This window comes from Theobroma cacao, chromosome 9 (genome assembly GCF_053813885.1).
Source record: "Theobroma cacao isolate CCN51 chromosome 9, ASM5381388v1, whole genome shotgun sequence".
Lineage (NCBI taxonomy): Eukaryota > Viridiplantae > Streptophyta > Magnoliopsida > Malvales > Malvaceae > Theobroma > Theobroma cacao.
Genome location: NC_142647.1, coordinates 48081465 through 48092964, shown reverse-complemented (window position 1 = coordinate 48092964; position 11500 = coordinate 48081465). Strand labels below are relative to the sequence as shown.

The following is an 11500-nucleotide window of genomic DNA, read 5'->3' as shown; positions in this document are numbered from 1 at the left end:
TACAGAAAAATTACATCAGGGGTGTTTCAAGCGCAGAAACACCCAAAGGTGTTCTAAATGCAGAAGCATCTAAGGGTGTTCCGTTGAAGCGCCTAGGTGTTTCAAGTGCAGAAGCGCTCAAGGGTGTTCCAAGTACATATATGCCCAGAGGAGTTCCAAGTCCATAAATGCCCAAAGGTGTTCCAAGTGTATAAACCCAAAGGCGTTCCAAGCACAGAAGTGCCCCGGGCGTTCCAAACATAAAAGCGCCCAAAGAGCTTACAAGCACAGAAGTACACAAGAACAAACATAGAATAACTATTTGTACGAAAAAGTGAAAGTAACTCAAAATAAGTAACAATGTTCATGAATTACCTTCACATTTGGGATGTTCTAGAGAGTTTGACTTGATAACTCAGATATGAAAATAGTTAAGAGGACTTCCTTTTAACCTTTCCTTGAAGTAAATGTGCTTTACCCTTTTCTCTTTCCTTACTTCTTAAAAATACATGTGAAGTACTTTTGAATGCTACTACCCCATTTACCCAGAACTTACGCCCACTACCTAATTACATGATCATTCTTTTAATATCTTGTAAACCGTTCTTTAACTGTTTTTTCATGACAAACACGTTATCCCATAATTGAATGTGCTCTCCTAAACAACTCCTAAGAAAGTATTTCTACTCAGTATAAATATGAGAACTTGAAAGGTAAGAAGAGATTTTTTTTTAGAGACATCTAGCAGAGATTACTTTGAAAAGCTCTCTCTAATATTCCTCCAAGCATTTTTTCTTTTCAACTTTTTCAATTGTCGTTAGCCGTCACCTCTTCCACCTTTTCTCATCCATCACCACCTGCCACCCAAAGCCACTTCAAGAACTGCTCCAGTTTTCCTCTCTGTCTCCTTTTAACGCATCTCGATTCACTCATTACAACATGTTATTTCTCCTTAACCAAAAAGATCTTTTACAAAATCATCTATCTAATTCACTCACATATAAATATTTATATATTCATAATACTGTTACATTGTTTTAAGATTTTGATGAACACGTTTCTTGGGAATTATGGTAGTAGGACACCTATCAAAATACTAGTATCAGAGAGAAAATCCCTTGTCACCATAGAAATGTAAAGGAGAACCCTACCCGAGGTTCGATACAAAGAAGAAAGACAGGGGAGAGGTGCCCGTGGCTTCAAGTGATAGGTCCACAGCGGTCTTAGGTAACTGAAGAATAATAAAATAATTTTTGGGAGAAAAATAAAAAAAGGCAACCAGTTATATGTTAGTTTTTCTTATCTCATATTTAGCATCACGGGATGTTTTCCTGAAAGTTACTTTTAACTTTATCACGTATCAAAGTAATTTCGTTGATTTTATATTTAATAGGAAAAGAACAAAGAAATCTACATCGGGTCATTGTCATGGGACACAACGTGCCACCTCTGACCCACGTTCACGATGCCCAGACAACTTTGCGTTCCCACTTGGTCAAATCTCTTGCGCATTAAGCAACTTTTGTTTCAAGAAGTCAATATGATTATAAGTTTCCTCCTTGACTCCAGGGGCACTAAAATCTGTCTCAAAACGGTGAGTACAAGTTGGCGGCTGCCCTGTCATGACTGTACTTTCCCAGAAGGTTCGTTCTGAATGCTCGACAGCTTGACCTTTTTAAGGAAAGAGCATCTTCAGGTTTTTTTCTTGAAACTATGGAATTATCCAGGTTCTTTGCTTAGCTCCTTTGACTACTCTTTCGTTTCGGTGTTGGTTGGTTCGTTCAATTCTTTCATTTATATCTCTTCAATTACTGTCCAGTCCATTAAATTCTTCTTACCGATCTTTGAAATATTCATTTTCTCTTCTAGTTTTCCTCAGGATTCTTGGCAATCGACAGGAGGGTAGGTCGGATTTTTAGGTTTTTCTGATCCAATTTCAGTCGGGTCTTGTTGTATCAGATAGGTTTCCAACTTTCTATGGATACCCTTTTCCAAGATTTTCCTAGTTCCATGTATGGGTTCAAATTTGATCAAGGTTCAGTACCGGTGTATTCAAATCACAACCTTGTTAATGGGTTTAAAGAGAGCCCTGAGCGAATGGTTCCAAATCCACCTTCCCTTCCGACTAGTCCAGACTCTCCTGTTGATTCAGCTTCATCATCAGGCGTGAGTTCAGACGGACATCCTCTCGACAATATTCCTTTTGCCAATGAAATGCTCAAATACATCAATGAGATGCTAATGGAAGAAGACATAGATGAAAAGACCTGTATGTTGCAGGATTGCTTAGCTCTCCAAGCTGCTGAAAAATCCTTCTATGAAGCCCTTGGCCACGAGTATCCACTTTCAGCCGATCCTCTCTCTCTATGTACCGGTCAAAATGGTTACTACCTAGATGATAATCTCACCGAGAGATCAAGTACTGGTAGCAGTAACAGATATACTACTGCCACCAGCTTGGTTGAGTCGAGTGGGAAATATAGTCCAGGTGAAGTCAAGTCCTCCTACATTCAAACTTCTCTTATTGATTCTCTTGAAAGAACCTCTTTAGTGCCAGATTTACAAAGAGAGACCACGTTAGAGTCTCTTAGGCACTTCAGAACAGGGATTGGAGAAGCAAGTAAGTCCTCTCTCAATGGTGATAAGGCGCTTTTGGCTCCAGAAAGCAACCTATCAAGGCCTTCAGTTTCTGATGGAAGGTATCAATCACCATCAGGATCAAGGGGAAGGAAAAATTATCAGCGTGAGGACGATGATTATTTGGAAGAAGGTAGGAGCAACAAGCAATCTGCAATTTCTCTTGAAGATTCAGAGCAATCAGATATGTTCGACGATGTACTGCTCTGCAAAGGTGAAAATGATTACTCTCCAAGATGTTCTTTCAATGGGAACTCGCAGCTAAAAGGGTCTAACGGTGGAACAACACGCAAAAAGAAAAACGGCAAGAAAAGTGAAGTGGTGGATTTGTGGAGTCTCCTTACTCAATGTGCACAAGCTGTGACCATCAATGACCAAAGGACTGCGAATGAGCTGCTGAAACAGATAAGTCAGCACTCTTCTGCTTCTGGAGATGGAACCCAAAGATTGGCACATTACTTTGCTAATGCCCTTAAGACGCGTTTGGCTGGCAATGGGGCACCATCGTATTTACCTCTGCTAAGCAACAGGACCTCGGCTGCCGACGTCCTAAAAGCTTACGGAGTTTATGTTTTAGCTTGCCCCTTCAAGAAAATGTCAAATTTTTACGCAAATAAAAAGATAATGGAAGTGGCAGAAAAGGCAACGACGCTCCATATCGTTGATTTTGGTATTTGTTATGGCTTTCAATGGCCGTGCCTCATCCAGCGTCTCTCAGCAAGGGCTAATGGACCTCCCAAGCTTCGTATTACCGGTATCGAGTTTCCACAACCAGGTTTCCGACCTGCAGAAAGGGTGGAAGAGACGGGGCGTCGCTTGAAAAGGTATTGTGAGAGATTCCAGGTCCCATTTGAGTACAACGTGATAGCTAAGAAATGGGAAACCATCCAACTTGAGGAACTGAAGATTGATAAAGATGAAGTGGTCGTCGTCAACTGCATGTATCGGCTAAAGAACCTCCCAGATGACACAGTGGCGCCAACCAGTGCGAGGGACACTGTTCTGAAATTGATCAGAAGCATCAATCCTCAATTATTCATCCATGGGGCCGCGAACGGAACATATAACGCACCCTTCTTCGTCACAAGGTTCCGAGAGGCTCTCTTCCATTTCTCTGCTCAGTTCGATATATTTGAAGCCAATGTTTCTCGGGAAGATCCGCAGAGGATGATGTTTGAGAAAGAGGTGATTGGGAGGGACATTATGAATGTGATTGCATGCGAGGGTACTGAGAGGGTTGAAAGGCCAGAGACATACAAGCAATGGCAGTCTAGGACTAAGAGGGCAGGGTTCAAGCAGGTTCCATTGGATCAGGAACTCCTGAAGAAAGTGACGAATATGGTGCGATCAAGTTATCACAGGGATTTTGTTGTAGATGTGGATGGCCGCTGGATGCTGCAGGGATGGAAGGGCAGAGTTATTTATGCCCTTACATGTTGGAAGCCTGTCCGGAATTAACTGTGATGGCGAGTAATGGTTCCGCAGATTAGTTTCCCTAGTTATTTTGTTCCGAAGCCCGATCACATTATTCAGTAGGCTTACCATTCTATTTTGTATAGTTGTAAAATATCAACCCCTAGAAGCAAAGGTTGGATGTGTGTTATAGCTCTTAACTCTTAATTCTAATGTGCTATTTTAAATGAAATCAATTGCATTCAAAACAAGCAGGTAGGTAGGTAACAAATCCTTTTCTTTTCTTTCTTTCCCTTTCCGTATGGAGTGGGGAAGTGTCTTTCCAGGGATCGACTAGAAGGCTGTCTCGACAGGCTGTGTTTTAGATAAGCATACAACAAAAGGAACCTGGAAATAAAATTCGCAATTTTGAGGAAACCCATTACAATTCTCACTGTAACCTGCCGTGGCAGTTCTTTTAGCTTCACCAGTTCTCTGATTACATGCATCATTATCAGATGCAGGTATGATGGAGATGAGATGACAATCTTTTTGCGATCATTATTCATGGATCAGAAATACACTCAGCACCAAAGGGAAGTGAAGGGTGCAACTACACTACTTCATGCACCGGTTAGATACTGTCCAAACTCAAGCTCCCAAAGTGAGGGAAAGATGATATGAGAGGGCTCACAGTATTTCAAATAATTGAAATTACTAAAAGATGGAAACCAAATAACTTTCATATAGCCATATGTGTTGGACTGAAGACATTGTACTGGCACCACAAATAATTTACTTATTGTTTGGTGTTTCTTAGCACACAGGTATTCTCGAGAGCAAATTCAGCACAAGCAGACAAACAGCTCCAAGCTCATTCAAGCTGTTTGAGCATTGTAAATCAAATTCTTGGCTTCTTCTTGAGTAAATCAACTTAAACTGCTTCACAAGAGTCTCATGCTTAACATGCAGTAGTGAACGGGGGGAGAGAAAGAAAGTAAATTAACTTAAACAATTTGAGAAGTTAAGAAAGCTGAGCTTCAAGAATATGACAACAAGGTTACATATTTAATTATAGGAACCTGGACGTAAGTATTAATGGACTCACAGAACATAATTTTCCTAATTATAATCACCTCTTAGACTTTGGTGGCCTGAGAAGTTTCCAGTCCAGCTTCTCACGCTTTGACTGCTTTTGGGAGGAGGCTTTACTGCTGCTTGGTGACGATTGAACTCCATGACCATTTTTTGGTGATTTATTTGGATACTCAGGTTCAGAAACTACGTCAGACTGTTTTCTTTTAAGGTCTCCATTACCTTCGTATTTATATGTGCTGACCTTCGAGCAGTCAGCTCCTTCAGATTCAGATCTGTTTTCACTGTCACAATCCAAGGGCAAAAAGTAAGATTAAATGTATGCATATTTTGCAGACATGTGCTCAATTCAACTTACCCTACCATCTGAAGTAAAGCTACAGAAGACTAGCATTTCCAACTTAACATGCCTATATATCTTCCATTGACTAAATGTTTCCTTTCAAGAGTTAATCATTTTGATTAAAATTTTTCATTTCTTAAGACAAGAATTTATGAATTCCAGCGCAAAGTGCATAATAATCGTCAAAAACTTTCAGGAAATTAACGGAACATTAACACAAGACCTGTTAAAATTTAAAAAAACATACCCACCTAGACAAAGTTCTTCCACCAGAGGCATCCGGCTGACACACATTTGATGCATCTTCATTCAGTTTCTGCCAAGACAAGGCTTTTACATGAGGGCAGATGCCACGAGAGAAGCACAGAAGGTGAATAGTCATTGGGAAAAATTCTTAGGTCACTTGACCTTTATACTCACATCAATAGAAGGATTGAAACTTTGAAATGACATCCGTCCTACAATTGCTCCTGGATGGGGATCCCCTTCCATAATAACCACACTGAATGTATGCAAATACAGAATTGGAATTAAACAAATTAAAATTAGGAAAAAATCAGAAACAAGTGAGCAGATCTCACAAGTGGTTGCATCCTATAAAATCCATTTATCAGGGATCCCTTCTTTTGTTTTCTATTTTAAATCTACACAAATAATTCTGCTTTCTGCAGATTGGGGGGGAATCAAGATTGACCACCAAATACTGGAGGCATTGCAATGATCAGCATCCCTACTAGATTGGCAATATGCTGCTAGCCCCCTATATTACCATTTGAACACTAAAAAAGCCCCATCCCTATTTCAATGATCAGCATTGCAAGAATCTTCAATTCTGAGGAAACAAAAACACATTGGCCATTCTTCCCTCTGACCTTAAAGCATAAGTTCATTTATATATAAAGTATGACCTAGTCGTATCCTTGTCCTCCTGTGTGTAATCATACGATCATATTGGATGCAGCCTAACGTCAAAGGCTCATTGCATATAGTAACTGAAAGAAGAATACTTAATACACTAAACAGATTTAAGATAATTAAAAAAAAAAGGTGGGATTTTTGTACCATTTTCTAGTAATAGTATTACTCCCTTCAGGATTAACCTCTTCTTCTTTCTTAACTTTCTCCTCTCTCTGAGCTGCCCTTTGCATGAACTATTATTGCATTAAATAAATAAAGCCCATATAAGTTAATTACTCGAAATTTTTCAACTTGGAAAAAAAAATAATCAACAAAATAAAGGAATGCCAGATGAATCAACACAAGGCCTAGTTCAAATCTCAAGTAGCTATATAAGAAACTCAAGAATCTCCATAATCACAAAAAAGAATTATTACTACAAATTCAAAGGAAAATCAACAAAACAATAAATACCCAGATAAGTTAAAGCAAAAAACAGCTCAAATATCAAGTTGGTATAACAAAAATTCAAGCCAAAAAGAAAAAAAACTTGAACGAAAGAATAAGCTTCGTTCTGTTGGTTTACCTTCAAGCCCCTCAAAGTACTGGAGAGCTCTCGCTTCGCCATTTTAGCCGCCGAATTTTCCTCCAAGATTAAATAAAGAGCTTTGAAGCTATGAAGTAAAAATAATTAAATTATTAATTTTTGTTAAATTTCTCTTTTTTCTGTCGTTGCAGTGTTGTGAGAGGGAAACAGAACAAGGGAAAACGAGGGTTTAGGGGAGGACGATTTTGTTTTGTTTTCCTAAAAGAGTTTGATTTAGGGCTGCCAATTGCTCTTTCTTTGGCTGACTTGAATTGAAACTTAAGGTCTACAGCCCAAGTGGGCCCAAAAGCTAGGCCCACTCAGCCCTGCCATTGCAATTGCAAATTGCATACATATTTTCTTTTTACCATCAATTTTACCTACACTTTTTAAATAATGAATGTGAATAAATAAATTAATTTTAGATTAAAAATATTTTCATAATTTTATTAGGTACGCTAATAGTTTAATCTTTACGAAATTAAAAGTTATTCATAGTGTACTAGGCAAAAAAAAATTTATAAAATTTTTAGTTGGTCAAGGTCACTCATTAAGCTGAAATTCCATATGATACCAATGCTTATTATATTTTAATTAAATGTTTTTTTGAGATTTAATCATTTTTTCTTGAGTCAATAAAAAAATTTTATCTTCATTAATATCTCTTAACATTATACTTTATGTAGATTTTATCATGTAAATTAAGCAAATTAGGAAATTTTTTTCACTAATAGACCTAGAAGTATAAGAAATCTTATAAATGAAGAAAAAAAAAGAGAATCATACAAATTAGAAGAAAAATATAGTGATTTTGATGTTGGATACAAAAGAAAATAATTAAAAACCAATTTCTATTTTCTAAACAAGGATAGAAGAACAATAATGGATCTCACATCAATCAGAAATAAGATGGGTCTTGAGTATATAAATATGGATCTTTTATCACTTATCAAGTATATCTTTTTGGTTGAAAACGTAAGCATGTGATTTATAAATTTAGGGAAGCTTTATTTTCAAAACTTATAGTCGCATAGGATTGGGTTTAAGTTTCTACATATAGCAAGTAATATCAAAGTAGATTCAAATTTTTACTGATATGGGATCTCATGAGAGATACAAGGATTGAAGTAGATCTGAATTAGTATAAGAGTCTTTTTCCTTTACGAATACAGAATCAGTGCAATAAATGCATTGCATAATTAAGTAAGATAGAATACCATGGATTTCATGTTAGTAAAAAATAAGGTGGATCTTAGATATATAAACATGGATGGGGTAGAATGTAATAGATCTTGTATTAGTAAGAAATAGGATGAATTTTGGATATATAAACATAGATGGGTAGAATGTCGTAGATCTCATATCAATAAGAGATGGAGTGAATATTGAGTATATAAATATAAATCTTCCACCATTTATCATATATATATTTTGAATTAGGAACGTAAGTTCGTGTTTTATAAAATTATTTAAATTTTATTTCTAAAACTGAAATATGGACTTGTGATTTATAGTAATTTATAAACGTATTTAAATTTTATTTTCAAAGCTAAAACCTGCATGGGATTGAATTTAGTTTATGATCCGTGACAAAAACTGTACTAATTTAATTTCATTAGGACCTAAGGCAGTAGAGGAAGAAAAAGCCACCCTTTATAAATCACCCTGAACCCCAAAAAGCAGAAGCAAAGAGCTTTCAATATAAACACAAAATTTGGCAATCGTCTTCTTCAACCATCAAAGACAACAAATCAAAGGTTTCAACTTTCAATCAAAAACCCAAAACCCATTTTTATTTTCACATGTTTGTCATCATCTGATTCACAATGTTCCCTCTTTCTAGCTTTCTCTCTTATCTTTTCACCTTTCTCAAAACTGGGTCTTTTTTTGTTTTTTTTTTTCAGCATCCTTGTTTGTTTGATGGGATTGTTCTTGCATGTTAAAGAGTCGATCGTTTGTATTAAATCAGTTGTTTGGGTTGATCATGATGGGAACTCGGTTTTGTTTATTGTTTCATTAATGTATCACGTATCTGTTTGATTTATTGACTTTCTTCTTTTGTGGCAGATTTTCTGGTGATCTTGTTGGAAGAAGTTATTGAACTCAAAACTTTGTGATCATGGTATGTTTAGTGATTTATATTTATTTTCTTTCTCGTTTTGTGTTTGTTTTCTATGGTCATCTGATATAATTTAGAAAGCCAGTGGCGATTTGGTTTGGATAGTATTGATTCATCACAACAATGTGATCGTTGATCATAATAATTTTAACAATTTGTTTCTATGACTAGTTTTTACTTTTTCATTAACTGATCATAACCCGTTGCAGCAGTATTTCCCGGAATATATCAAAAGCTTGAAAGATATTCTGTTTAGCTTGACAAACTTGTAGGCTGCCTCTAGCATAGGTTATAGTTGTCATATAATTGTGATCATTCTCAGTTAATTGATCCTTTTTCTTTTTCTGTTTTTTTTTTTAATTGCAGGACCGTGGCAATTCAACATTTGAACAATGTTATCGATGTTACCCTGTCTCTTTCATTGACAAGGTTAGAGGATTGCACCTTGAATACAGGACAGGGAGAAAAAGGGTTTTTGTTGGTTAAACTTTTATTACTGCATTCTGTAGATGATCTCATGCACTCTTTTATTGTCTTCTTTGGTTGATTGAGGTGTAGAATCATCCAACTAAAGTGCTCTTGGTTGTTCCATGAGGTTTCATTCCACTTTGATTCTAATTTGTTTAAGTATTTGCAGGCACATCTGGAGAAGGGAGATAAAGGTATGTTGATCTTCTTCACCATGCCTCTCCCTCTATCTCTCCCTACCTCACTCTAATTTTTCCAAATGTAATTTTCAAGGCAATTGACTAATTTATCATGATTGCTTGTTATTTCCAGCTATTATGCCTGCCTCAGCTCTTGATCGCCTTGGTAAGCAGATGACTCAACTTCCTTTTTTTTATCCCTGTTAATACATGCAAATGCTAGCCTTGTTTTGTCCTGATATTAACGACAATCTTGCTATCCAGCATCACTGCATGTCGAATACCCAATGTTATTTGAGTTGACTAATGCTCCTGTTGAGCGAGTTTCTCATTGTGGGGTTTTAGAGTTCATTGCAGATGAGGGCATGATATACTTACCATACTGGGTATGGTTTTTACTTGTCCTTGTTCTTTTAATATCATGATTTAGAGATGGTGTTTGTTGATTTTGTTCTCCTTGCTCACCCTGCATTTTTGTTTTCAGATGATGGAGAACATGCTCCTCCAAGAGGGAGATATTGTGCAGGTGAAAAATGCTAGCTTAGCAAAGGGAACCTATGTGAAGCTGCAGCCCCACACTATGGACTTCTTAGACATCTCCAACCCCAAAGCAATGTTAGTTTATCTTCATGGCTATTTCTTATGAGTAGCAAATACAACAATCTGCATTCATTTCTTAAATTCCTTCTTTTCTGTGCTTGCTCGCAGCCTGGAAACAACACTGAGGAGTTACTCTTGCTTAACTACTGGTGACACTATCATGGTCCCTTATAACAATAAAAAGTATTATATTAATATAGTTGAAACAAAACCTTCCCCTGCAGTCAGTATTATTGAAACTGATTGTGAGGTGGACTTTGCCCCTCCTCTTGATTATAAAGAACCACAACAGCCAGTTCCCTCTCTAAGGTCAAAAAGGATGCCACCTGAAGGTTTGATCCTCTTATTCTTTTCGGTTTTTAGTTTCTCGAAAAAAATTTCATGGTTGAAATTGACTATTAAATTTACAAATGATCCATTCAACAAATGACCTCGCTACCAATATTTCAGCTGAAGAAGTGCCACCTAAAAAGGTTGCTAAGTTTAGCCCGTTCAGTGGTTCAGCAAGGCGCTTGGATGGCAAACCCTTGACACAACCAGCTGCACTGCCTGTCTCTCCCTTGTTTAAACAACATAATTCAAATGCTGGCAATGAAACTGTTGCTTCCAAGTCATCAAGCTCTACTTCAAGTCAACACTCTGGAAAGCTTGTGTTTGGTTCGAATGGGGGTCAGCCCCCAAAGGAAACAACAAAAGTACGTCGCTCTATTCTAGTTTAATGGTAGAAATCTCTGAATTCATTCACATACATATTTTAAGAATTCTTATTTTACTTCCCAAAAAAGTCAATTCATATCTTTGGCTTTTTCTGTAGGTTGCCATGAAGAACAGTAGAGAGCCGCCTAAAGAGGAAGAACCAAAGTTTCAAGCCTTCACAGGGAAAAAGTATTCACTGAGAGGATGACCGCATTCAAACTTTTCTGTGGTCCATCCGTTGAGATTTCAAATAGCCCATTTGTTCATTGAAGACCGTTGCCCAAAAGGGCTCAGAAACTTCTTTAGGGTTTTCTGCCACTGAATAATTAACTAATTATATTCAGTTGATTCAAAAAATTGGTATGGGCACAGGGCACTTGAATGGTTCAAATGTCAAGGGTACAAAAGACTTGCAAGAGTATATAAACAAGTTATTTAAATTTAGGTATATATAAAGTTGGAAATCAGCAGTTTTATGACATATTAGTGGATTATGTTTTTCTCCTTTC

At 37.0% G+C, this 11500-nt stretch overlaps 3 protein-coding genes across 5 annotated transcripts; 2 read left to right on the top strand and 1 right to left on the bottom strand.

Annotated features, from left to right (window-relative positions):
* Positions 1-1569: 1569 nt before the first annotated feature.
* On the top strand, positions 1570-4280 carry LOC18590664 (scarecrow-like protein 30). 3 transcript variants are annotated; one of them, XM_018127920.2, is made up of 2 exons: positions 1570-1706; positions 1849-4280. In XM_018127920.2, exon 2 carries the CDS (start codon positions 1957-1959, stop codon positions 4072-4074), a length of 2118 nt encoding a protein of 705 aa, XP_017983409.2. In that variant the 5' UTR covers positions 1570-1706; positions 1849-1956; the 3' UTR covers positions 4075-4280. The 3 variants fall into 3 exon arrangements, with proteins under 3 accessions (XP_017983409.2, XP_088665923.1, XP_017983408.2); XM_088809797.1 differs by having other exon boundaries at positions 1577-1675; XM_018127919.2 differs by lacking the exon at positions 1570-1706 and adding an exon at positions 1732-1750.
* Positions 4281-4781: 501 nt separating this feature from the next.
* LOC18590663 (scarecrow-like transcription factor 11 (SCL11)) lies at positions 4782-7173 on the bottom strand. Its single transcript, XM_018127921.2, has 5 exons — positions 6930-7173; positions 6509-6597; positions 5867-5948; positions 5698-5762; positions 4782-5387 (listed from the first exon to the last, which is right to left on the bottom strand). The coding sequence occupies exons 1-5, from the start codon at positions 6969-6971 to the stop codon at positions 5141-5143; spliced, it is 525 nt and encodes a 174-aa protein (XP_017983410.1). The 5' UTR covers positions 6972-7173; the 3' UTR covers positions 4782-5140.
* Positions 7174-8556: 1383 nt separating this feature from the next.
* On the top strand, positions 8557-11472 carry LOC18590662 (ubiquitin fusion degradation protein 1 B-like). Its single transcript, XM_007016310.3, has 10 exons — positions 8557-8686; positions 8997-9051; positions 9415-9477; positions 9686-9710; positions 9829-9861; positions 9960-10081; positions 10180-10310; positions 10404-10627; positions 10746-10990; positions 11110-11472. The coding sequence occupies exons 2-10, from the start codon at positions 9049-9051 to the stop codon at positions 11197-11199; spliced, it is 936 nt and encodes a 311-aa protein (XP_007016372.2). The 5' UTR covers positions 8557-8686; positions 8997-9048; the 3' UTR covers positions 11200-11472.
* The last annotated feature ends 28 nt before the right edge of the window (positions 11473-11500 follow it).

What these genes read in the sequence shown, in the direction of transcription:
- LOC18590664 (XM_018127920.2), top strand. Translation starts at nt 1,957, where the DNA reads ATGGATACCCTTTTCCAAGATTTTCCTAGTTCCATGTATGGGTTCAAA.
- LOC18590663 (XM_018127921.2), bottom strand. Translation starts at nt 6,971, where the DNA reads ATGGCGAAGCGAGAGCTCTCCAGTACTTTGAGGGGCTTGAAG. An exon ending in AATACTATTACTAGAAAATG is followed by an intron (nt 5,949 to 6,508) that starts GTACAAAAATCC and finishes GCATACATTCAG; the next exon opens with TGTGGTTATTATGGAAGGGG. An exon ending in GGTGGAAGAACTTTGTCTAG is followed by an intron (nt 5,388 to 5,697) that starts GTGGGTATGTTT and finishes GGATTGTGACAG; the next exon opens with TGAAAACAGATCTGAATCTG.
- LOC18590662 (XM_007016310.3), top strand. An exon ending in TCTGGAGAAGGGAGATAAAG is followed by an intron (nt 9,711 to 9,828) that starts GTATGTTGATCT and finishes TGTTATTTCCAG; the next exon opens with CTATTATGCCTGCCTCAGCT. An exon ending in ATCTCCAACCCCAAAGCAAT is followed by an intron (nt 10,311 to 10,403) that starts GTTAGTTTATCT and finishes GCTTGCTCGCAG; the next exon opens with CCTGGAAACAACACTGAGGA.